The following is a 24403-nucleotide window of genomic DNA, read 5'->3' on the forward strand; positions in this document are numbered from 1 at the left end:
TATGACAGCAAAATTGTTTTATTAAATCATTAAAGCGTCACATGACGTCACATAGACAGGTGCCGAATAACTACAGGTGAAAGGATTAAAAAGATGCAGCAGACACAAGTGAATAGTTGTGAAGTGAATTCTACTGCTTTAAAACCCACTGCTCAAATTATGGAAAGTGCTCGTCTGAATTCCAGGTAAGAGTCACATTCATTGATGCAACACGTGATGAAAATCAATAGCACAATTTGTATTTAAATGCAAAAGCTTGCAGGATAATGTTCAAGATGATCTTAAATTGAATTTTAGTGGAATATTAAATGGGTTTGGTCCATACATTCATATATTTTAAGTCAATGGTTTTTGCCAGGCTTTCCAGCAAGCATAATAAAATAATTTAATCTTTATTCTGTAGGCCTAAAATACACTACTATATATTCTATAATGGAGTTCTATAATAATACAAGGCTTTAAAAGGCACTGCTTTTTAAGTATGCTTTATATGGGCTACACAAATGACATATAACAATGAATCAAAGATATTCTGTCACTAACGTCCAATCGTATTTGGTGGCATTATCGAATTGAAATAGACATTTCGTTGTTTCAAACCAGAGTGTAGTTGCAACGCCTTACCTCATGAGGCCAGTAAAGCGACATGTCCCTATTGACATTACATTCCCAAATTTAGAAGAAGTTGCTGCACTCCATGAAAAGGACGATATAATTCGTTTTATTTGCAAGAAAGGGTAGGATAAAAGACTCTTGTCGTCTGTTCAACAAACCAAATGCTTGTCGTTAAGATAGACATGCTGTGCTTTGCCTGGTGCGGCACAACGTTACGTGCTAACCCGTGTGTAGCATACGTGCTGGCTAGCTCAGCTCAGGTACAAATAGAAACACCGCAATGTGCTGTGGTCATTTGCTCATTGCACAGGGCAGAATTATGTGTTGTTTTGAATATATTCGGGGGCGTGTTGTTGTCACAGATCATATTGTTGCTGCTGAGAAACACCCTACGCATGGCTACTACGCTGCTAAAATAAAACATGGATGAGGGAGGCTGCATCAGTCTCTGTCGGCGATGTTTTAAAATAGCGTCTTTCTTCGGTTCCACAGACGTCAGCTTGGTCGCGGAAGACGCAGGGAGATGTCGCACTTTTGGGATGAGCGACAGGCCTACGAGGAGCTTCTGTACTGGGACAGCTTGATCCAGCAGGGTCACCGCCTCTTACCAAAAGACTTCGCCAGGTGATGTTTGTCAACACATGTTGCTGACGTCTGAGTGTCCCTCTGATGTTCACTGTGTTGTTTTAGGGTTTAAAGTAAAACGGTGCTCCATGTGCAATATCAAAATATATTTCGTTAAAAAATATTTTTTGTTTTTATGGTTTCAGATATGATGAACTGCGGTATTGGTATGATTGTCTTTGCTATGAGGATGAGCTGAGAAAATACAATGACTACGTTGCAAGGATGGAGGAGTCACATGATATACGTCCACCAAAGGTTCCACTCAAAAAATCCTATCTATTGCTTCCATTTCATCTAAACATCTGCTTCATAAAATCTGAGTTACTGCTGTTTTTGTCAATCAATACATGGATTCATAAATGGTCTGACTCAACGTGACTTCTGTTCCAGGAGCCTAAGCCGATCCAGGTTAAGCAAGGGCCTTATGATCGGCGGGTGTTGTTCAAACACTCTGAAGTGTACCCCTCCACAGAAGAACTGGAAGCTGTGCAGACCATAGTGTCAGACGTGGAATGTGCCCTCAAGAATGTGTCCGACCAGATGGATAGAACCGATGTGAAAGTAAAAACAGAACCTGGAAGGTAGGGGAATGTTTTTATTTCTCACCCATGTCACCTGTATGGCAGTTGAATTATATTTTTCCTGTTCATAGTAAAAGTGTGGAGAAGAAAGAACGTATTCTTCGGGGGGTCATGAGGGTCGGTTTGGTCGCCAAGGGTCTGCTGCTTAAAGGAGACAAGGACCTGGAGCTGGTGCTGCTGTGCTCCAACAAACCAACCACTCACTTGCTCACAGAAGTGGCTGAGAAGTTGACCACACAATTAGAGGTAGACGACCACAAACAAGTAGTCTCTTATTGCTTGCTCTATCTATTAAGTGATATATTGAGTTTACATGGACTTTAATGGTATAGATCAGTAGGTGTCGAACTGCAGAATGCCATCCAAGTGGAGGCAGATCTTGAACATGATGAAGTTTCTTCTGATAGGTTTATTGTAATCCACAAGTTACTGTGACATAAAATAAACTGACATTTTTAGTTGCATTTCAATGTTCACTGAAAAAAATCAATGCAACAGTAAGCAGATACACGTCAGCCCGTTGTGATGAGTTCAACGTCGTACTTGTGCATGTCTCAACTGGCAGTTATTGAAGAATGTGTTTTGTCATGTTTGAATTACTTCAGAAGACATTATCGGCCCTGTTCTAGTTATGGACAAGATCTGAAGTGTAGTTATGTCATGTGGTATTCCTCTCTGCTCAAGTCTATTTCAGCTGGGTCATACGTTGTGAAAGAAAGTCAGAGCGACGGTGATATCATCGTGACGAGCACAAAGGAATCCCCCCTTGTTCTGACCATCCACCTCACGTCGCCTCTTGTCAGAGACTGTGCCGACGGTAGGTCTTTTAACTGCAACTACATTGTCGTGTCTTGAACTGTACTGCTCCGCTGACCTGCTGCCAGATACTAATGTGTGGCACATCAGATCCTAACTAGATCTCAGTGGAACAGAAACATTTTGAATTAATGCCAGTGAACATCACAGGAACAGCGGGTCTTCACTGGCATGAGACGTTTGCTGCACGTGTTGGTGGCAAAATCAGTAGTCACAAAATCATATTAGTGTCTTCTTCCTGAATTATTTTCATGTTTGTAATGAAGGCTTTTCAGGAATGACAAGCGCGAACTGCATGTGCTAATGCTAAATTGGTTCATTGGTACCAGCTGCAGCAAAAATGATCAGTAGTCCATGCAATTTGAAAAACAGTGAATAAGTGTAGTCCCAGATGTTTACTTTGCTTCCCCTCTTATATATTGGTGAAAGGCTGCATCAGTTTAGATTATGTTTTAGTCAGAGTCAGAGTTCATTTCATTTTCCGTCACAATCATGAACTAGTCATGTTAGTGAAGGGCTAAATCCTAACAGAGGAAATAACTAAACCTTGAGTTTGCAGTTGCAGAGGAAGAGGATTAAGGGGAGTGGGGCTCACCGGAAAAGGGGACATGGAGAGTGTGGCAAGCAAGTTCATGAGCAATCTGAGGTGATCAAACTTGAGCTGTTGAGGGAGCAGGGCCTAAGGATGAGAATTGTCTTGGCTAAGATTTGTTGTTGTGTAATGTAAGTTTGTGTTGTAATTTTGCTTTCACTTAAAACAGACAGGTATTTCAGCTTAAAAAAAAATCAGAGTCAAAAATAAATTGTTCATTGGGAAACAGAATTCTGTGCAGTGTAGAAAATGAGATTCAACCTCGCCTCTCACTGAAGTAAGTCCTGATTCCGATCAGTTCTCATGATCAATTTTGCTGCAGAGTGGTGCAGAGCACACAGCTCTCCATGTTTGTGATTGACAGTTAATTGCCCTCTAGTTTGTCAAGTTTTTTTAGGAGTGCTGGACCTTTGACCAACTGGATACACTGTCTCAGAAGTGGGAGAGCAGCAAACCCAAGCTTCACCGAGAGAAGGGGAACATATTTAGTGACCCCCGTAGTTGCTTTGGAACCAGACAGCACATACTTCATTGTTACACCCGAGCAGATCCGTATTCAGGGGAAACAAGAGCAGTAATTCTGGCCCCCTTCCCTCGCTGCTGATGGTTTGTGGCGGGCTGCGACTCCCTGAGCTGCAAGACAGATCCGAGAACCCCTTGGTCAAACTGTACCTGTTTCTTCTTACCTACCCTCGTCAATAGAATCGCAAACTGCCGACGATCCTCTGGATGTTCTGGACAGGCAGAAATGCCTAGCTGCCTTGGCGTCTCTCCGCCACGCCAAGTGGTTCCAGGTTTGGATTCACGTCATTATCTATTCGCTGGTTTTGCTTTCTATTGAGTTTTTTTTCCCACACATTTGGAGAGAAAGAAGACATTTATTTTCGGCTCCCCGCTAAAGTCGCTCTTATCTGATCCAACTTTTTTACCTTGACTTACTATCCAGCTGTCCAGTTGGTGATGATGCTGTCGTATCTTCATTGGTCAGTAACAGAACCTTCACACTGGCTGCTGATTTACTGCCTGTTTTCCATTCCATTTTTTATCCTGATGATCTTTTGCTTCGCATAACTGTCGCATATTTATTGTTGTACCGTAACAAATGTAACGGAATATAATCTGGAGATATTAGTTGCATTCATAGTTCAGCACTTACACCGTTTTAACTTCAGTATTGGTTTGCTGTTTTGAAATTTTGAATTTGCTTCTTCAGTGTGTATGTATGCCCAGTATTACAAGTGACTTACTTTAGCCATCACATAATGATGAAACACAACAACAAACAAGCCAGATCCATCATTCGACTTTTTTTTTTACCTTTTACTTATGTGTTTACAGATGCACTAGACAACAACCTTCATTTTGCTAGTTAAGTCAGTAGCTACAACCTAAGTTTGCTGACTTATGACAAGTTCAGACAAGGAATGAAAAAACCCTGTGCATTGTATAATTTAAAAATGCTTAACAAAAAGACTATTCATAATGACCGAAATTGGTTGTTATAAATTGTTTGTTGTTTGGATTGACATCAACTCAAACAGGCTTGACCACGAAGCATCTGCAACTTTGGGAGCTCTTTAGTTGACCCTCTAATGCTGCAAATCTGTTGACAGTAGGTCTTTTCAAGGTCTATGAGCTCAAGTGCAGAATCCACGTGAAGGATGAAAACAAATTCACTACATCTGCTGTCGGGTTTTAGAAACTTGACAACCATATTTGTCTCCCTTTACTGAACCTGAATTCATAGATTTTGAAACGCCGTGCAAAGATGGTTGAGCCCAGCAGCAGTTGATGCAGTCAGTGTGAAATAATATCTGAATTATTGTGAGCTGACAAATTCATCATACTTATGTTATTTTTATTTTGTGCAAATTAAGAAAGAAATTCCGGTAAATGATGTGTCTCAATAATTGCCTAATATAACTTCAAATCTTGTTTTATTTCACTGTTTTGTTGTTTTGTGTGTGTCTGTGTGTGTTAACATCTGAAGCACCTTGAACCCACCTTTTCTGTGTCTTCAGGCTAAAGTGAATAAACTGACATCTGCCATCGTCGTGATCCGGATATTAAGGGACATGTGTGAAAGAAGCCCCTCTTGGGCTCCTGTTTCTGGATGGGTGAGGAGACCTGACTTGGTTTTGCTGCTCTCCTCCATCAGAGCTTTGAAGTCATGGAGTCCTCGTGATCTCTTCACAGCTGCTAGAGCTGCTTGTGGAAAGGGCCATCAGTACATCTGATAGGCCGATGGGAGTCGGCGAGTCGTTCCGCAGGGTGTTGGAGTGCATTGCCTCTGGAATCCTTTTACAAGGTGAGCTCTAAGGTTATTACAGATCCGGTCACTTCCAAACCCAATTCATGGTCTTCCGTGGTGGCCTTGGATTTTTGTTGCCCCTGTCATAATTCCTGTTTTAATCCCTACATGTTGTGTAAGTGTATTGTCAAATAGACTTATGTAACCGTTAAGCCTGAGTTTGTGTTGGTTTTGAATTTTGGCAAAATCACAAAAAGACTCTCACGACCCGACCTCGAATAACTGGGGAAAAAATGGTTGAGTTGTGCAGTGGTCGCTGATGAAGCTAAACAACTTTGTTCTTTGTTATTAGGGGGGCCTGGTATTAAAGATCCTTGTGAGAAGGAACCTGTGGATGCGTCCGATGTTCTGACTCTTCAGCAGCGTGAAGATGTCACCCAACAGGCTCAGGTAAAACAAACTGAAATATCCTCTTTCATATGCAGACTAGTGGATGTCGCTGGTTTGTTGCGTTAATATTGTTGCTGCTTTAAATTTGACATTCAGGGAAGAAAGCAAGGTGTGAGTCGAGATGAAAATGATCAGCTTTCATCTAGTACCGTCCTGAATGTATTATCAGAAGGATGTGCTAATAAACAGCTTTACATTTTTATTCTATTTCCCCTAGATTGCCTTGAGGCTGTGTGCTTTTGGCCAGGTGTACAAAGTGCTGGGACTGGACCCGAAGGTCGTTCGAGCTGGGAAGCCCTACTCACCTGGCGGTAACTGACTTCTCCTGCTTCATCACCAAATGGTTTCTTTTTGCGAACATAACGTCACTTCTGACTGTGTGTTAAGCAGACCAGATCCCACCTGCCGGATTCTCCAGCACGCCTTCGAAAAGACGCTTCACAGACGAGACTGCTGATGAGGAGGACCATCTCGATGGCAAACAGAAGAAGTTTTTTAAGTTCCAGAAGCGTTTTCCAAGGAAATCATGTAATTCTATGCCATGAGAGATCCTTTATGCCTTGTAAATGTGGAGGTGTTGAAGATCAAAGATCAAAATAGTGACATTTCTTCATGCATACAGGAAGCAGCTCCCTCTTCTTTCCTCTCATCTGTTTCTGTGTTTCTCCAGTAAGCGACGATGTCAACTTGAACGCAGTGATGCGTCTTAACCAATACAGACCCGGACTGGAATACCGCCTGATATCTCAGACGGGTCCGGTTCATGAGCCGGTTTTCAAAATGGCTGTGGACTTGAATGGAAAAACGTATGAGGCCACCGGACCGTCCAAGCGTGCGTCCAAGCTCAATGTGGCGATAAAGGTGAGAACCCAAAGATGATTTCCTCCGTGACTCACAGTTTTATCTAAACTGCAGTATTGTCCCTCTGATTGTTTCACAGGTTCTGCAGGATCTGGGTCTCCCAACTGGTGTAGAAACCAAGACAGAGTCGGCAAATGTTGCTAAAGAAGGACAGGAATCTGCGAAACCTGCTGCTGCTGGAGCCTCAGAAGACGTAAGTGTGTTGACCCGATAACCCCCACCAATCTATCAGTCATGGTTAGGTGGTACTGGTGCTTGTGTGCTTAACTGAAGTGTCAACTTTCTGCGAATGCAACAAGATGTTTAAGCCATGAAGTCTGCTGCTTGATGGGAAAAGTATTTAATGATATGTCTGCCAGTTTTGGAGTCTTCCAAATGACAGTTCAGAGCTGTAAAGATGGACTTTGGACTTTCTCTGTGCAGGCTGGCCAGAATCCCATCCTGACCAAAAACGGAAAGAACCCTGTAATGGAACTGAACGAGAAGCGCCGCAGCCTGAAGTATGAACTGTCTGCAGAGACGGGCGGCTCTCATGAAAAGTGCTTTGTCATGGAGGTGAGTCAGAATCCACAGTTGTGTCACCATAGATCAACACTTAATGATCTTCATCTGTTTCTTCAGGTGGAGGTGGATGGACAGAAGTTTAAAGGGCGGGGCTCAAATAAGAAGGAGGCAAAAGCCTACGCTGCACTGGCGGCTCTAGAAAAGCTCTTCCCAGACAACGGAAATACATCAGAATCTAGCAAGAACAAAAAGAAGATGACCTACACTGACATGGTAGTGGTGTCGTAATATTTCATACATGTCACTTATGTGACAATAATTCACCAACTCTGCCCTGACAGCACATCCCGGGGTTTGGCACCATCCGTGGGATCCCTTCAGACTCAGGGTCCCGGGGCTGGGGTCATGGACGGGGCTGGGGATGGGGCAGAGGACGGCAGTATTCATCTTCAGGACCTTCATACAACAAAAGTAGGAGATATTCCTGGCTCAACGTCGTCTTGCAAACACCAGACATTAATTTCCTGTTTTATTTTGAAAGCCAATTACAGTTACGAGAGCAAGACTGGCTCTGGCTATCGTGAGTATCACCTGTCTGTCCCCTGTCCATGACTCAAATGTCCTGCCACAACACACTCAGAGTGTGAGTCACATGTCATGTTTGTGGAAAACAATGCAGAGGGAAACATTGTACTGGAATATCTATCGACTGTTGATGGAGTTAAAGTAGCTGCAATAATTGCTTGATGTTTGACATATTAAACTTCAACATGAGTAAACTGTGAGGTCCCAACAAAACCCCTGCAGTTGACCTCAGTGGCCGTGCAAGACAGTTGTCCAACACAAGGCCCTTGTTGTTTTGATGGCCAGTGTGAACTCTAATACATACAATTGCACTGAAGTTAAATGCCCCACACATGTTGATCATGTGACAAACCACAAAGTCTCCTGTGTTCCAGCTGTGCCACAGACCAGCATCATTATGGAGAAGCAGAGATTATATATCAATTATATGTATATTATATATGAATTAATTATATGTACCTGTCATATGTACATGATGTGAAAAATGAACTTTATATCATTTTAATCTAGACACATTTTATATACCTCTTCAAGGTGGCAAAAATAGAAAAACCTTGCTGAATGCAGCAATTATTCTGTCAAAAGGACACGTGAAAAACATTTAATTTGATATGGGACGTGGCAGGTGAATCTCTAGAGACTGTGCTATGTCCGTGAAATATTTGAGACAGAGAGCACTGCATTTATGAAAGTTTCCACTCCGGATGTTTTCAAAAGTTTCAGATTCAGGTGGCTAACAAACGCTGCACCCGACTCCAAAACGGCGACGGATCCTGTTGCTTCCATTTCCACGTAAATGACACATGAGAAAGGCTGGTCATCTAACACGGTGAAATAAATGATTATTTCTTAACGTTCCAAATGTCACACTCGGACCGGCGGGTGTTACTAAGCATCAGCCGCGCTAACAGCCTGCTGCTGAGGAACCAGCGATCTCACTTTCATGAGCCTGGAAAACTCCATGCTCTGTCAAGTCCTGGCGCTTTAAATGGCGTGTTTAATTTAAAGGCGTTGTGCTGCAGCATGCGAACTTTACATGACAGATTGAAAGAAGCTCCACAGCAGACGTGTGTGTGTGTGTGTGTGTGTGTGTGTGTGTGTGTGTGTGTGTGTGTGTGTGTGTGTGTGTGTGTGTGTGTGTGTGTGTGTGTGTGTGTGTGTGTGTGTGTGTGTGTGTGTGTGTGTGTGTGTGTGTGTGTGTGTGTGTGTGTGTGTGTGTGTGTGTATACATACACATATCTCAAATCCAGCAAATGGAAGATAGCTGGGGTCTTTGCTTCACACTAATATTTGTCTCCAGTAATTAAAAGGAAGACCAGTCGATCTGCACGGTGACACTGACTAAATCGATTCCTAGAGAGACCTGGCCTAGAACCAGTGTAAACAAACAGAGTCACACACGACACAACAGTGGGATTAGGTGATTATCACCCAGGGCAGCAACATGATCTGATTGCACCTAATTCTCTGTTTCCTTGCTCTGTATTCCTCTGGAGCTACTTGATCTGTCGATTTGAACTCCTTCTGTACACGGTCGACATTGAGCGGCTGAGGTTGCCGCTCGTGTGTAGACTCACAAATGTGTGGGCAGAAGTCCCTGAATTGGTTTATAAATAAAGATCAGCGCGTGAGCGACGTGTGCAGTTGCAGATAGGGAACAGTGAAGTTAGCTGATACAGTACTATAACTAAAAACAATGACTGCATTCCTTTAGAAACACGTTTAAGCATTTAAAGTGGTTATAGCAGGTGACTATTTTATCTTAACCTCATGAACTGTTAACAATTTCGGGAAGATGGAGTTGAGTCAAACAGGACTAAACCACATCGAAGGAAAGAAGAGCTCGAGGGGTTTTATAGCAAAAGATGAACTTGAACATTATCTTAAAAATGGGACATAGCATCAGACAAGTTATCGCAAAGATTGCTCAGATTCATTGCTACAGAGTACAGTGGCCCTAATACGGAGCCTTGGGGGACACCCTCCACAACATGAAGGGAAGCAGAAGACCAGACAGCGTTTGCGCAGCGCACAGAAGTTTGTGGAGTCTTCGTGACTTTCATGGTGGACAGTGAGTTTCATGATATTAGGGGCGGAGTATCACAAGCCTCCTGTTGTAAGATTGTTTAATAAAAATGCTGTTTCTTTTCTGGTCACCATTTGTGTCCTTTAATGGCTGCCTCACTAGTTATTAGTCCCACGGAGGAAGCTGAGGGCTTCAACATCCACCTTTGCTTCCAGACAAACTCTTCACCAACAATGGAGCAGACAACAGCGGGCACACCGAAGGTTACGGCACTTACTACCCGGAGAGCAGCACCTCTGAAAAGTCCAAGGACAACACGACAGCAAGTTACCAGTCCGTCACTTCTTCTGCCGACCAGCAGAGCCCCTACAGCTATGGTTATGGCGAAGAGAAGAAGAAGCAGCTGACCCAAACTCAGAGTCAGGGAGGAGCCTACTCGTACAGCACGGCGTACCCTGCCTCTGTGACTGGGGCGCAGGGCTACAACGCCTACGGTACGTCCCGCAGTAGCAAGTCTCAGTCCTTCTGTGATTCACAGACTAAATGAAATGTCTCGCCACAGGTTGGGGAAGTCAGTCGTCATGGACCAATCAGCAGGGTTACGCGTCAGTCCCGGGCGCCGCAGCTCAAAACCAGGGTTCTTTCTACGGATGAAACCTTTCACTCTCCTGGTCCAGCTTTTCATTTCAGGAGGAGATGGTTGATACTACTGTTTGTTTGCTCTTGTTGTGTAACCGTTTGTCTTTGAGTCAGGCATATATATACATATAAATATATATATATATTAAACATGTCTTTTTGAAATTGATTTTTTTGTGTGTTTGATTCATATTTTTGTGCGATTACAATTCAAGCCTCTTCAAAAACATAAATCGCTAATTTTTCTTAGGTGGTGAAAGGGCCTTAGTACTTGGTACTCAAAACTGGACACTAGCAGAGAAATGTTTTTCACTTTTTTTGTGAAACTGCAGACAACACTCAAGCTTGTTTGACATTCAAACCTTGGCCAACTTAAACCTGAGGTCGTAATGTTGTGGTTGATAGTGTTGGTTTAACACCGTGCAAAATTGGCGCCTTGTCCCTTTAAAAAGGGTTTGCATGTCTGTCAATCGAGCGAGTCAGAGCGGCCAGTAATTCGCTGACTAAGACTTTCCTGCCGTGTTTTCTCACCAGCCTGTGAGGAAGCGAAATAAAGAGGCTTTGTGGCAAACATGAGTTTATCTCTGGAAATGGGGTGCACAACAGGAACTAGAAAACAGGAACTGGACAGAGGTGTCTGGACAGCAGCTATTATAGTAGCCATAGTGGGTCAGGAGACTGAGTCAGGGTGTGAGCTGGGATCATGTGCCGGACTCTGGGCTGGTCCCTCTGCTGCGGGCTGATAAAAGACTGAGGTGGAGCTCAGCCAGGACGCACAGCCCCGAACCCAAGTGAGTGTTTCTGACTTCCATTTCTGCTGCAACTCCTTCCTTGACACTCTTTGCTCTAGGAATGTGTGGAATGACCTTTGACCTGCTGTGCTTCTGATCAGCAGCAACCAGCTGCAGCTGGGTGACCACAGCACAAACTGGTGAGGTTTCAACAGAGAGGTCTTCCTGCCAGTAGGTGGAGGAAGCGGAAGATTACACAGTGTGAGTTTGACTTCTCTCTGGTGCGTTTGGAGTTGTTCTCAGGTTTGGTTTGTTCCCACAGATGGAGCTCAGACTGGTGTCCGTCCTGATGGCGGCCATCCCTGTGGCCTTCTGCTTCCCCACGGCTTTCCAAGACCTGGAGGGAGCCGCCAGTGAGTATCTCATCATCGTATTTGAGAGGGGTCACTTTTTTTTTCATTCGCAACAAGCTCACTGAGCTAACACAAAGCTTTTGTAATGAGTCATGTCATCACTTTAGTAACCCACAAAGGAACTGAGCACTACTCTCACTGCGACAAATATTTTATAAGATAATTGGGAGGCGCATTGTTTTGTTTATAAAATAACTCAACTTTGACTTTTTCCATCCTCTTGGTGGTTTGTTTTTTACACAGTGCTGTTGCCCTACATCCATTTATTTTTTAGCTGACTTTTGTGTAGCATTATAAATTTCATTGCATGCTGTCAGGTCAGTTAGACTGCAGGTGGCAGTAGAGCTGAATATCAAGACCTCAGCTGAAACTTCAGAAAACCACCATCCTTTCTTTACCTCTGTCCAAGTTTAGTCGCCATGTTGCAGTAACCCGTCCATCCCCATATGAAGGTTTGCTGCTGTTCTGTTGTAAACAATTCAGAAATACACTGATGTTTCATGATCTAATGTCTTTTTTGACTTTCAGTTCATAAATTATTGAACACATTCTGAATGAAGTCATGTATTTGGAGTTGGTAAATCAGAGTAAAAAGTGATGAACTGAGGTGAAGAAGAGAGTGCAGGCAGGGTGGAGAAGCTTTATAGGGCTCTCAAACTGGAGCAGGATACGGAAGGGGAAAACAGCCGATGCGAACAGGTGTGACTCGGGAGGATGATCTAGATTTCTCCATCGACAGAGAACAGGACCTCCATAAAGTTCTTGGCTGTGGGGGACTGGGGCGGGGTGCCGTACCCACCCTACATCACTGCGGTGCAGAAGGCCACTGCCCGGGAAATGAGTAGGATAGCTGCGCAGATGGGAACCGACTTTGTTCTGTCCCTTGGCGACAACTTCTACTACAGTGGCGTGGACAGTGTGGACTCTCCACGGTTTAAGGTCAGCTCAGGATCCCTCGTGACCCCGGAGGTGTTCTGAGAATCGGATGTTCTGTGGTGACTTGTCTGCTCTGAACTCAGGACACGTTTGAGATGGTCTACACGGCAAAGTCTCTCCAGGTGCCTTGGTACGTGCTGGCTGGGAATCATGACCACGCTGGGAACGTTAGAGCTCAGATCGAGTACAGCAAGAAGTCTGACCGATGGTGAGGAGCTTGGCCTTTCTTCCGCTCTTGCCGTCGCTTTACTCTTCCTCTGGCCGTGCATCAGGAGGTTTCCTGGCTACTACTACGAGCTGAACTTCCGCATCCCGAGCACAAACAAGACCCTGACCATCATCATGCTGGACACAGTGCTGCTGTGTGGGAACTCTCTGGACTACCTGGACGAGAAGCCGCGAGGGCCGCTGCGCGCTGTGGACGCCAACCGCCAGCTGACCTGGCTGCAGCAGCGGCTGGCTCAGAACAAAGCGGACTTCCTGCTGGTGGCCGGTCACTACCCGGTGTGGTCCGTGTCCGAACACGGTCCCACCGAGTGCCTCCTGCGAAGGCTTCGCCCCCTGCTGTTGAAGTACAAAGTCACCGCGTTCCTCTGTGGGCATGACCACAACCTACAGGTAAGTGCTGACCAGGCACTTTTCTTTCAATCCGGATTTGACCGGCTCCTTCTCCTCCTCAGTACATTGAAGAGTTGGACGTGGGCTACATTGTCAGCGGCGCTGGAAACTTCCTGGACCCCGACGTCCGACACTGGAACCGCGTTCCGAAAGACTCTGTGAAGTTCTTCACCGGTCAAGCGTCCACGCTGGGCGGGTTTGTCCACGCCGAGGTCACAAAAGACAAGATGATAGTGACCTTCCTCCAGGCCAAAGGAACCTCCCTGTACCGCACCGTCCTCTCCCCGCGGGACAGAGATGCTCTCTAACGCACCAGATGCCCTCCAGATATGAAGCCTAGTCACCAATCCAGTCTTAGCAATGCCTGTTTTTAAACCCAGATTTTAAATTTGATTTTGTATCACAAGAATAAATATGTCGTTTTTAAGTGTTCAGCAGCAACTTTTCTGGTTTCGTAAAACATTTTGACGGAATCAAGCATTCATTCTCATTCGGGGGTTTAAAAGTCCGAGCCAGTGATGCAGGTCCTTCTCCAAAATCCAGTCATTAAATATTCATCCTGGTGTGCGAAGGCTGCAGCAATTCTTCAGTATGGAGGCGTGATCTTGTGTAAATCTCCTACTCCCTTTTAGAAAGAGGCCTCTGATGGCCTGGAGAGGTCGTGACCTTCACGGTCATTATATATAAACCACATGACTTGCCAGAAGAGCTTTAACCTGAGTGGCAGACACTGATACCAAGTTAATCCAGGCCGAGCGATGGCTCACCAGTGGGACCTGTTAGAGGGACTCGTGCTGTTACCAGCCACGTGTTTGAACCTGCATTCTCATGATGCTGAGGATCGGTACCACGTCACCCGGACTGTGTCCGGTATAAATAGAAAAGCTGCTTAGGTATTTGCGTGAAAACAAGTTCCGATCATACTTTTGTGGAATTGTCCATCATGAAAAGAGCATTGTTTATAGAAGCAACACTATTGTGGGTTGCTGTTTTCTTCTTCCCCTGTGCACTCCTGTTTCCTCCCACGGGCCAAAAACGATGTTCACAGCAGATTCAAAGTCAAAGTACGGCTGACTCTTTGTGTGTCACAGCTTTAAAGTGTCGTGGCCGACATGTTTTTTTGTTGAGGATTTTAATTTAACCAATTAAAAGTCTGATTTTACAGTGACAAGAGGGAGAATCCATCTACAAACAGGAGAAGTGAAATGGCAGCAGTCACAGGGATTCACGACGAGCACCGCTGAAGGATCTGCTAGACAAGAGACAACAGAGACTCGGCCTCTCTGATCCGCTCCGATGTGGACTTGCCGCTAACTTTACAGCTCACTGACCTACTTTTCGAACGTTTAGCTGAGAGCCGCTACCGTAGCACAACAAGGTGTCATGGTTGAGAACACTGAAACCCAAACCCAGTGTTCAGGACTCGCGTTGGCGCTGTTGGTTACTTGGAGACTGCGGACCACACGTTGGTCCCCAGTGGCCCCTGCGCTTTAAACGTAACAGCCTAAGAAAAAGTGCATCATGGGACCATGTGGTAAAAATATTTTTTTTAAATCCAGAGTGCTTTGTACCGAGACACACCTGACAGTCTAATTCTGTGTCTGAAAAGTAATAAAGGGATATTAAAGTTAATCTTCTTATCTAATCTGCTCTCCCTAATCTCAATCCCTGACTGAGCAGACTGAGCAGATGCACTGTTTAAATGAAGTTATAGTTTAATACAGAGAAATCTTCAAGACTAAATGTTGTTTCCTCTGCAGCAATAACGTTGCATGCTAATGTTCATCTGCCATGTCGTGTTGAAATCCCTCCACATTGGGAGGGATTTGGGTTATGTAACTGTGTGTTTTAAGATTTATGCCAAATGATATCATCCAGAAGGACAGCTTCCCGGCCTCACACCCCGACTGGATCGTTTTTTTAGACTTTTTTTAGGAGCTATTTTTGAAATGCTACATTCATCTAATGAACAATTCATTTAAAAACTAATTTCTGAGGTGTGTTTTCCCACTGGCTCTTTATTTTAAGCAAGAAACAGTAACAAAAATACATGAAACACATTTGAGAAGTTTAACCGACTCATGTTTGGATTATGACAGTATAGTATTTTGTGTCACCAGAGTTCAAATCCCAAAAGAAGTCCATTTTCTCCTGCTTTGCCTTTCTGTTCCAGTCATCTGGGTCTCCCTCAAAGGGTGATACCAGCCTGTGTAAAGCAGGTCAAAGGTCAGGGGTTCATGAAAAAGCTGCTCTGGAATGTCTTCATTGCATCATGGGTTTTCAGGCATCAGTCTCCTTGGGGATGTGCAGGTTGAAGGATGGGCTGCTGATGTTGAGGCTGGTGGGGAAAATGGAAGGTATGTAGGGGATGACAGCCATCAGAGGGCTGGTCGATGGGCTCTCGTCTGGGGGAGTCACGGGGATGATGACGTCATCCTGATCCCACACGTGAAAGGCGTTCGGGTGCGAGTGGGTTAGAGATGGGGGGATGTTCAGGGGGCTGACCCCGTCCACCTCTCCTTCTTTTCTCTTCTCGTCCGTCTCGACTGGACCAAGCAGACAGTCTGCAATAAAATGCACCAGACAAGACCTTCATGAAGAGCACAAACGTCGCTATAAAACAAAGGGCTGTCCCTAAAAACAAGCATGCAAGATGCTGATGATGAAACCATGATCCGTCTGAGGAAACTTGCAGTTTAAAATGTGTAAAAAAAAGTCTGGATAGATTTTACAATTTAAGACACACGATCGCACATTATTGTTTATCAATATTAGAAGCCCAACACCATGGTACAATGCCCACTCCAGTTTAGGAATGTGCCTGTCGCAAGTCGGTCAGCTGACCTGCGGAGGGAGGGAGCTTATCAGTGCCTCCCTAAAAATGTGCTGCAAATGTCTTGCACTCTCATGTGAATGGATTACACGTCATGGGGGGCCTCAGTAGTCCCTAAAAAAAAGCTAGATCCAGGCTGCGGGCCACATTTCTGTCCACTAAAATGCTCACTAGTTCAAGCAATGCAATGGAAGAAAGTGATAACTGAAGTGGGCTAACATGCACTGGAAGAGCTGAGAGAGGGAAAATCCCTAGATCAATGATTGTTGTTCCTTTTGTTTGGGCCAGATGAAGAGCAGCGACTCACTAGATTCACTTGAATTGAAGTAATAATATTGAAGCAAGCGATGATGCGTGGCTGATGATGTTTAAAAAGCAAGGTCAGAATAGAGGGGGTTTACTCGTCACTTACCCATGATATCCAGCATGAGGTCTTTGATGAGGTGACCCACAATGGCGTAGGCTACGGCGACCACAACCAGGCCAGCCATCAGGAGATAAAGGACTGACTTAGGCAGCTGGATCAGGTCCCTGGGTGGAGGGCTGTACTCCTTATAGAGGGGCTCCATGCTCTTCACTATAATGGGGAATGTACGTCGCCCATCTGTGTAGTTGTAGCTCTCCATGTCCCTGGTGCAGGGTCCACTGCTCCTCCACTTAGTCCATCAGGTCAAGCATGAAGAAAGTCATCAATTCTGAGCTAAATCAGAAGAAAAAGTCCGGCTCCATTTGGGAAGTCCAAAACAAAAGTTGTTGGGTTTTTTTTGTGAATGACCAAATAATAATAAAGAATATTTAGAATGAACAAATCATGAATTACAGGAGGCGGACGTCCATCAGAAAAGCATGAAGCTGCCCATCCAGGTCCAAGTGCTGTGTGTCCTTAGTGAGGTTTAATCCAGAGTGAGGGCGGTGACTCAGGAGGCGATATGAGAGGGATTATGCTCCTAATCACAGCAGAGTCCAGAGAGCCTCTCATCCCATCCAGCTATGATTAGGCTGCGTGATCTGCAGCTCACACTGAACTACTTCCTTCACCTGACACGCCAAGAGGCCTGAGCGTGCACCCTGAAACAGAAGAATGACATCTTGCACGTACAAAAATAAATAAAAATAAGTGCTTATTGCTCATTGAAATGGGGGGCTGAATGTTATGCAACAACTTTCATAATCAAAAAATATTTTTTTAATATATCCATGCTTTTGATGACTCCCCATCAGCTGAGCCTCCTGCACCTTCATCCATTCAACTTTCAGTCACTCTATCATGGCAAGTCTCACTAAAGTGCCTTGCCTGCACGCTCTTCATCACCCCCCTGGATCTCAGCCTGTTACTCTCCTTGAATCATGCCAAATACAAAAACAATTTCCCCTCTATATTCCTATTCTACTTCCTGCCTCTGTCATTCACACACGTCTCTGTTTAATTCAACCTTCTTGTGCCACTCACACTCCACTCGTTTTCTACAACTCTGTCACTCCAATGCCAACAGAATGCAAACAGGTTAAATTTAACATGCAAAACAATTCACAATTTATTTTTTTATAATCTACAGCAACATCTTTAAAGAAAAAACATGGTCAGTTCATATTATAAATCAACCCAGCTAATGCTGCCCTCTTGTGGAAGTGCACTTTCCCTCATGTAATAATTTGGCCTTTATTTTCATTCAAGACGAGCATGGTAAAAGTGAAGTGATAGGGAAAAACGTTTTGTGCTTTATTGTTTAACTGCGCATGCAACAAATTATTATTTTCTCAAACATTTCACTTTGTATATGATTCAATATCTGCAGTGTTACATACTCTGTAACCACGAAAAAGCGATGTGAGATGAAACGAATAAACAAAAAAATCAAATAACAACATAGTGTTCCTTCCTTATATTCATGTATTTCTCCTATTTATTTATTTCTGCCACTTGGACTGCGACACGTCTACGACCACACTATAAAGGCACGTAACAGTATTCGTCGATAGGGGTCGCCATCACATCAGCTTCCAGTACACTGTCACTCACAGGACCCCAGCCAATCAGCGTGTGAGCTTTGAAAGGATGGGCGGGCTAAGCTAACCATTTTAGCTACACGGTTCATTGAGTAGTTTTGTATTAGCTCCAAAAAGACATTAATTGGAGTTTTAACAATGGACTTATTCTTCACCAAACCTGCGTCCACCCCGCAAAAGGACGCGGAGACGGAAGAGGAGCCCTTGGTGGTAGCAGAAAGAAGCGGGTTTAATAAAGTGACTGTTAACAACTAATTTATATGAATGTACCTCGGCTATAGCTCCTTAAATGTTAGAAATATTGATTGAACACTAACTTTTTGCCATGTTTTCTCGCTACTTTATGTGTGTAAGCAGCAAGCAGAAGTTGAAACTTCAAGTGGGAGGTGTCTGAATGAGAGTCAGATACAAGATTCTAGGTAGAAAAACGGTGTCATCGTCTGTGTTTGAAACCCAGGTTTGACCCAGTAGTTCATTGTTCTGCAGTTCGACCATTGACGACATCAGACAGCAAGTCCAACTCTTGGTGGAGAAGATCAACGACAGGCGAGCCGGTGACCAGGACGTCATCAAGAACTTCAGCACTAAACTGGTGGAGGAGGTAGCTGTGTGCTTCACCTCTGACCGCTGAGGTCTGTCACTGAGAGCCGCTGCTCTGCTCTGCTCTGCCAGGCCACACGAACATGCCAGCTGATGCAGGAACACATGTTCACCTTCTACGAGGCCAACAGCAATGACATGCAAGTGAAGCTGCAGGAACTGGGCGAGATTTTTGAGAGATGTAGCACCCTCAACAAAGAACTGATGGAAGCCATGAAGATCCTACGTTTTCTCAGACCAGCCATGAACAAGACAGCTGAGCCCCAAGATTAATTTGCGGTTCGTCCTCTTCTTCTGCCCCAGTTTGTGTTGGAATAATACTATAATTAAGATGTTTGTTTGAGCTCGCAAGACATTCCCACTCATATGTTATTCAGCAGTTCACAGCATGAGTCAATAAAGAACAGTTCAACTCCCGCTGATCTGCAGACTCTAGTTTCCAGCTTTTATTTACAAACCATAAAATAAACCTTCCCTTTCTTCTCTTGAGGTAAATATTACCTGTACAGATTAGATCTCCTTTGGACCCAGTGCTATATTCAGGAGACACTAACAATCCACCCAAGACTGTCTGTCTAAAACGCTCCGTCTTCTTTTACTTTCCAACGGTGAACGACTGAAGTCCAGTGATGGCTCTGCCCAAGATCAAGGCATGGATGTCATGAGTTCCTGAAAACAATGAATGGATTAGACACAGTTGTTGGTCGGGACAATAACTAGAACATGAAGAAAGATTCTACACACCAGCTCATTCAAACAAAAAGAACAATTGAAAACCAACATATAATGTACTTGTAATTTCAATTTTTCAAGACACAGCATCAGTGTTCTGTTTGAATAGTTGCCTTCATAGTGAGAAATGTGCCGAGCAACACCTTCACTGACACAACGCCTTCACTAATACGACATGTGACATAATGCTCATTTCACGCTCATTTTTTGTGTCGAACCATGGCTCAGAAAAAAGTGGGTGTGAAACTTTAATAATCTCAATTACTACAATTGAGATTACTGTGTTCAATAGAACGTATAGTGTTACAATTTTAGGAAAAAAATATTTTTTAGAAAACCTTCCTCAAGTTCTTGCAGGAATGGAATTTATATTTAAACTTGAGAACTGAAATATGAGTCTTTAAGTTAAGGAACATTAAAGTCAATGACTTGTTCTCACTGCATAAATGTCTGCCGTCTCCTCACCTTCATATGTGTTCACCGCCTCCAGGTTCATGACATGACGAATAATGTGATACTCGTCTGCGATCCCGTTCCCTCCCAGCATATCTCTCGCTTGTCTTGCAATATCCAACGCCTTCCCACAGCTATTCCTCTTCAACATGGAGATCATCTCTGGAGCCGCTCTATTGGCACATAAAAGGCATTCTTACCATCTGGACCAAAGTGCCAAGTCTTGTGAGCTGCCTTACTTCTTCTCATCGATCAGTCTTCCCAGAGTCAAGCACGACTGAAGCCCGAGTGTGATCTCTGTCAACATGTCGGCCATCTTCTTCTGCATCAGCTGGTTTCTGGCCAGTGGGACTCCAAACTGAATTCTGGTTGAAGGACAGAAATAGTTATTATTAGGATATTTTGTTCAATAATTTGTACATTAAAGGCCAAACAATAGCCTGAGCATCCATGTTAACTGGTTTTCAGGCTAACAAGACAATTCAGTTCTGAGAAATTGCTCCCTCTAAAACTATTGTGGTTTTGTTTTTCTCGATTCTTTTTTATACGTATTTCTCCCACAGTTATTTGTGAACTTTGCGAAGTGTGAAGCCAGGGGAAGTGTGTTTGTGCTTCAGAAGTGTATGGATCCATGTTGCGCTCTCCTAGTGTGGACTTTAACTTAAGTAAACATGTTTGAGGGTTGAGAGAAATCCATGCACCTGTCCAAAGTGTACTGCCTGGCAGCGTGGAAGCAGAACTCAGCCGCTCCAAGAGCTCCCCAGGCAATTCCATACCGAGCATTGTTGAGGCACCCGAACGGACCCTGGCAGATAAACAGTTCAAACATTTCACAATCTCACATCTGTTTCCATGAGGATAAGATACTCACAGCCAGGCCGGAGACATGGGGCAGCATGTTCTCCTCGGGGACCTCCACCTCATCCATGAGGATCATGCCAGTTGCAGACGCCCTCAGCGAGAACTTTCCCTCGATTTTGGGGGTCGTAAAACCTTCCATGCCACGTTCAAGAATAAAACCACGGACCTTTCCGTCTTCACACTTGGCCCACACAACTGCAATGTCAGCCACGGGAGAATTTGTGATCCTGGAAGACGACAAAAAAAAATGTCATAATAGTGTTGTTTAATATGAGTTGAAAGTCTTATATAATGTGAAGTCAAAATGAAATGATAGCAACAAGCTGCTAACCATGTTTTGGCGCCACTAATAGTGAAGGTGTTACTGGAAGGGTTGTACTTGGCTTTGGTCTCCATGCTGCTAGGATCACTGCCGTGGTTCGGCTCTGTCAGACCAAAGCAGCCCAGGATTTCACCGCGAGCTGCCCAGACCAAAACACAACAAGTCAGCCTGCAGTCAGGAACGTTTTGACCTGCCACTCGACTCTCACCAAGCCTGGGAAGATACTTCTCCTTCTGGGCTTCTGTGCCATAAGCATTGATGGGGTGCATGACCAGGGAGGACTGGACACTCATGACCGAGCGATAGCCGCTGTCCACTCGCTCTACTTCTCTAGCGATCAAACCGTATGCCACATAGCTAGTGCCCGCACACCCATAACCTGTCAAATTCAAACATTAGGTGAATATAAACGTTGTTAGGATCGGATGCAGATTGACGGGTTACCTTTAATGGTTGGCCCCAGAACGCCCAACTCTCCCATCTCTGAAACAATCTCACGGTGGAAATCTGTAGTGAAGATTTTAGAATTTTTATCATGATATTAACTAGTCTGATGAACTTCTTTTTTTTATGTTAACTGTCGCTTACGTTCATGTCTGTTGGCCATGAGGATGCGGGGCATGAGTTTGTCCTGACAGTAGTCACGGAAGGAGTCCCGGATCATGATCTCCTCTTCTGTAAGTCGACCCTCCAGGTCCAGGCTGTCGCGCCAGCTGAATTGCACCTTTGCTGAGGGTTAAAACATACGCACTCGTGAAGGGTCACCATGACATGTGCCCGCAGGACATTCAACAGTTGTACTTACATGGCTTCCCAGATTTTTTCACTTCTTCAGCATCTTAAATAATCAAAATGAAAACATAGTTATAAAGAGAAACATGTTGAGATTTGTATTAGAAATTTAAATTAAAGTAATTCTCTTAACAAACAAAGGTTTTCCATGTGTATGTGTACCTCTGGCGGCTGTAGCAGCAGTGCCTTGGGTTCTGCATGCATTGACAGCAACACACTTCTGGGCACTGGCGAGAAGACGACTGACACTTCTGAGAGCCATGGTACTGAGAACAGGAGAACAACAACGATCAACAACCAACCCACATGTGTTACTGACCGCTATATTGCCGACTCCATGTCGTTCACCACAAAGATCAGTGCGATGTCTTGTATCGACATTCACATCAAATAATAAGAAGGTGAGTTATAAAACGAATTAAACGAAACGAAAGAGTAGACAAAATATATACAGTTAGTTATGTCACTATATAAAGATACAATTTTGGTAGTTAGATGCCAGATTGGTTCTGGACGGTTATCTACAAATAACGTAGACGAACTTCTCAAACAACATCAGCATCAACAGTCTCTTGCGATTTACCTGATGTTTATCTCAGTTTTGCTCGCTGTGGAGATCCTGCTTTATTCAGCGCTGAAAGTTGCTTAAGTAACATACGTCCGTGTGTGTTACGTCACTGTGTTACATGATGCTATATGTGGGAACATTCGTCCGCCATGATAGTTGAGGCAAACAAGCGGCTGGTGTCACGACCAGATGATATTCTAGACAAGTATCCGTCATTTAAAGAAAATATATACAATTTCAACACGTTAGTGTAACGAAAATGTGTGCTAATTTTATTTTTAAGCGATAGTAAAATACATGGCATGGCATTTGCCACATCAAAGATGGCGGCCTCCTACTACCGCTTGTAGGGGGTGTGTGGAGGGAGTCAGCAAGTTTACTGGCTGTTAAAAATAAAGCTCCACACTCATGTCACTTGTGTAAGTGCCACGTTCGTTGAGAACATCAACAACGGCAGTCATGGTCATGGGACTGTTCTACCTCAACCTTCATTATATAACTGCTTTCTGTTGTGTATACAATTTGAGTAGTGAGACATGTAGTATTTCCTACTACTTATTCAGTGTGGCATTAATTCAATTCAAATACTTTCATTGTCTCCCAAGACTAAACTCCGCACTAGTGTAGTACAGCTACCACATTCCTACGGATTACTATGGTGTCAATGATTTTTTGTTAAAATAGCATTTTTCTTTTTTTTTCTTTTCAAAGAAAAACAATTTGCAATATGATCAGAGAAAATAACTTTCTAGTCTTGGGATTTGTCCCAGCAGGTGGATCAATTGTGTCTGGCTTCTAGCGTCATGAGAACCAGTATAAGTTTTTAACCAACTAGGTCAATTAGGTTTAGGTTTTGGTTAAGAGTGCTGCTTAAGTTTAGCCAATTCTTTTGGAAGGTATGTGTGAGAGGCTGGGGAAAGCATTATGTCAATGAGAGTCCTCGCTAAGATACAAGCACAAACATCTGTGTGTGTGTGTGTGTGTGGAGAATATGGGTTTAAAAGATGATTTAAAAGTTGTTGTGAGTTTCAGTCACTACTTTGGCTGTAAAAAAAAATCATACAATATGAATTCACATTTTTCAGAAATTAAATACTGTTTCGCACCCACTGATCTGGCCCACACATGCTGGCAGATGACATTTCAGGTGTTTAAATTATTCATGCCTTTGCTTTCAAGTCAACACATGCTTCATTTAACAGTAGGAGGAGCAGGGGTTAACGTTCCCCTTGACTTATATAATACTCATCTAAAAGGTATGCATATTTTAAAGTGTTTCCTGAAGTTATTATTTCATTTTCTTTACTTGTGCTGATGCAATCGTGACTGAGGGATCTGGTAGAATCACTGAAGAACATAGATCTTTGTAAAAAATAAACGTCAGTGTTATATTTTCTCTGTGTTCTAACCTACTGTAAAATCTCACCCGGATGCGTTATGAGACAGAAGGCCATGTGATGCTGTGGTTTTAAATCCCTCCTACCAAGGAGGTTCATCCAAGTACAATAAAGAAAAGTCAATGACAAATATTTAATTCAGAAAAAATGAATCTTGTTTGGTTAGAAAACAACAACAACTAAATAAGTATACACTAACACAGGTGTATCCGTGTGACTTCCAAAATCTTTTTTAAAGTGTATTTTGGCTTCGTCGTGCTACATAACAAACCAGTGTTAAACTGTATTATGAAATGAATAATAGATTATTCATCGTAAAATATTTTGACGACTGAAACACACATCTCAGCTGAATAACAAATGGCAAAGTAAATTATCAACCCACACGAAGGCTCAAGGGAGGAGAGGATTTGTATTAATAATTCTATTAGCAGCACATTAGCTGTCGCCCTCAGCACATTCCACTGAAGTAGCGGTGAAATGAACGCGCGCTCTGATTGGCTATGTGGCCTGGTCGTCACAAAACAAGGGCCTCTGATTGGCTGGCCACGCCTCGTCGGTAGCACGTAGTGCACAGTAGCCAGAACTGGGAT

The 24403-nt window shown here is 43.7% G+C and overlaps 3 protein-coding genes across 7 annotated transcripts; 2 read left to right on the plus strand and 1 right to left on the minus strand.

The window, feature by feature from the left end:
- Positions 1–52: 52 nt before the first annotated feature.
- LOC128754336 (interleukin enhancer-binding factor 3-like) lies at positions 53–10716 on the plus strand. 2 transcript variants are annotated; one of them, XM_053856875.1, is made up of 20 exons: positions 53–185; positions 1108–1239; positions 1386–1497; positions 1633–1823; positions 1895–2069; positions 2508–2640; positions 3934–4025; positions 5253–5348; positions 5428–5539; positions 5835–5932; positions 6150–6243; positions 6323–6460; positions 6603–6793; positions 6873–6986; positions 7217–7348; positions 7415–7570; positions 7639–7768; positions 7839–7877; positions 10124–10402; positions 10471–10716. In XM_053856875.1, exons 1-20 carry the CDS (start codon positions 94–96, stop codon positions 10560–10562), a joined length of 2598 nt encoding a protein of 865 aa, XP_053712850.1. In that variant the 5' UTR covers positions 53–93; the 3' UTR covers positions 10563–10716. The 2 variants fall into 2 exon arrangements, with proteins under 2 accessions (XP_053712850.1, XP_053712851.1); XM_053856876.1 differs by lacking the exon at positions 53–185 and adding an exon at positions 648–737.
- Positions 10717–10945: 229 nt separating this feature from the next.
- LOC128754115 (tartrate-resistant acid phosphatase type 5-like) lies at positions 10946–13676 on the plus strand. 4 transcript variants are annotated; one of them, XM_053856484.1, is made up of 7 exons: positions 10946–11338; positions 11398–11478; positions 11601–11691; positions 12431–12630; positions 12711–12835; positions 12900–13245; positions 13308–13676. In XM_053856484.1, the coding sequence occupies exons 3-7, from the start codon at positions 11601–11603 to the stop codon at positions 13551–13553; spliced, it is 1008 nt and encodes a 335-aa protein (XP_053712459.1). In that variant the 5' UTR covers positions 10946–11338; positions 11398–11478; the 3' UTR covers positions 13554–13676. The 4 variants fall into 4 exon arrangements, with proteins under 4 accessions (XP_053712459.1, XP_053712458.1, XP_053712457.1 ...); XM_053856483.1 differs by having other exon boundaries at positions 11440–11539; XM_053856482.1 differs by having other exon boundaries at positions 11443–11539.
- Positions 13677–19121: 5445 nt separating this feature from the next.
- LOC128754268 (glutaryl-CoA dehydrogenase, mitochondrial-like) lies at positions 19122–22505 on the minus strand. The gene is made up of 12 exons (XM_053856764.1): positions 22429–22505; positions 22008–22111; positions 21859–21891; positions 21642–21782; positions 21498–21560; positions 21262–21432; positions 21063–21192; positions 20742–20958; positions 20572–20675; positions 20110–20235; positions 19883–20043; positions 19122–19354 (listed from the first exon to the last, which is right to left on the minus strand). Exons 2-12 carry the CDS (start codon positions 22105–22107, stop codon positions 19281–19283), a joined length of 1320 nt encoding a protein of 439 aa, XP_053712739.1. The 5' UTR covers positions 22108–22111; positions 22429–22505; the 3' UTR covers positions 19122–19280.
- Between the last annotated feature and the right edge of the window lie 1898 nt (positions 22506–24403).

This window comes from Synchiropus splendidus, chromosome 2, assembly GCF_027744825.2.
Source record: "Synchiropus splendidus isolate RoL2022-P1 chromosome 2, RoL_Sspl_1.0, whole genome shotgun sequence".
Lineage (NCBI taxonomy): Eukaryota > Metazoa > Chordata > Actinopteri > Syngnathiformes > Callionymidae > Synchiropus > Synchiropus splendidus.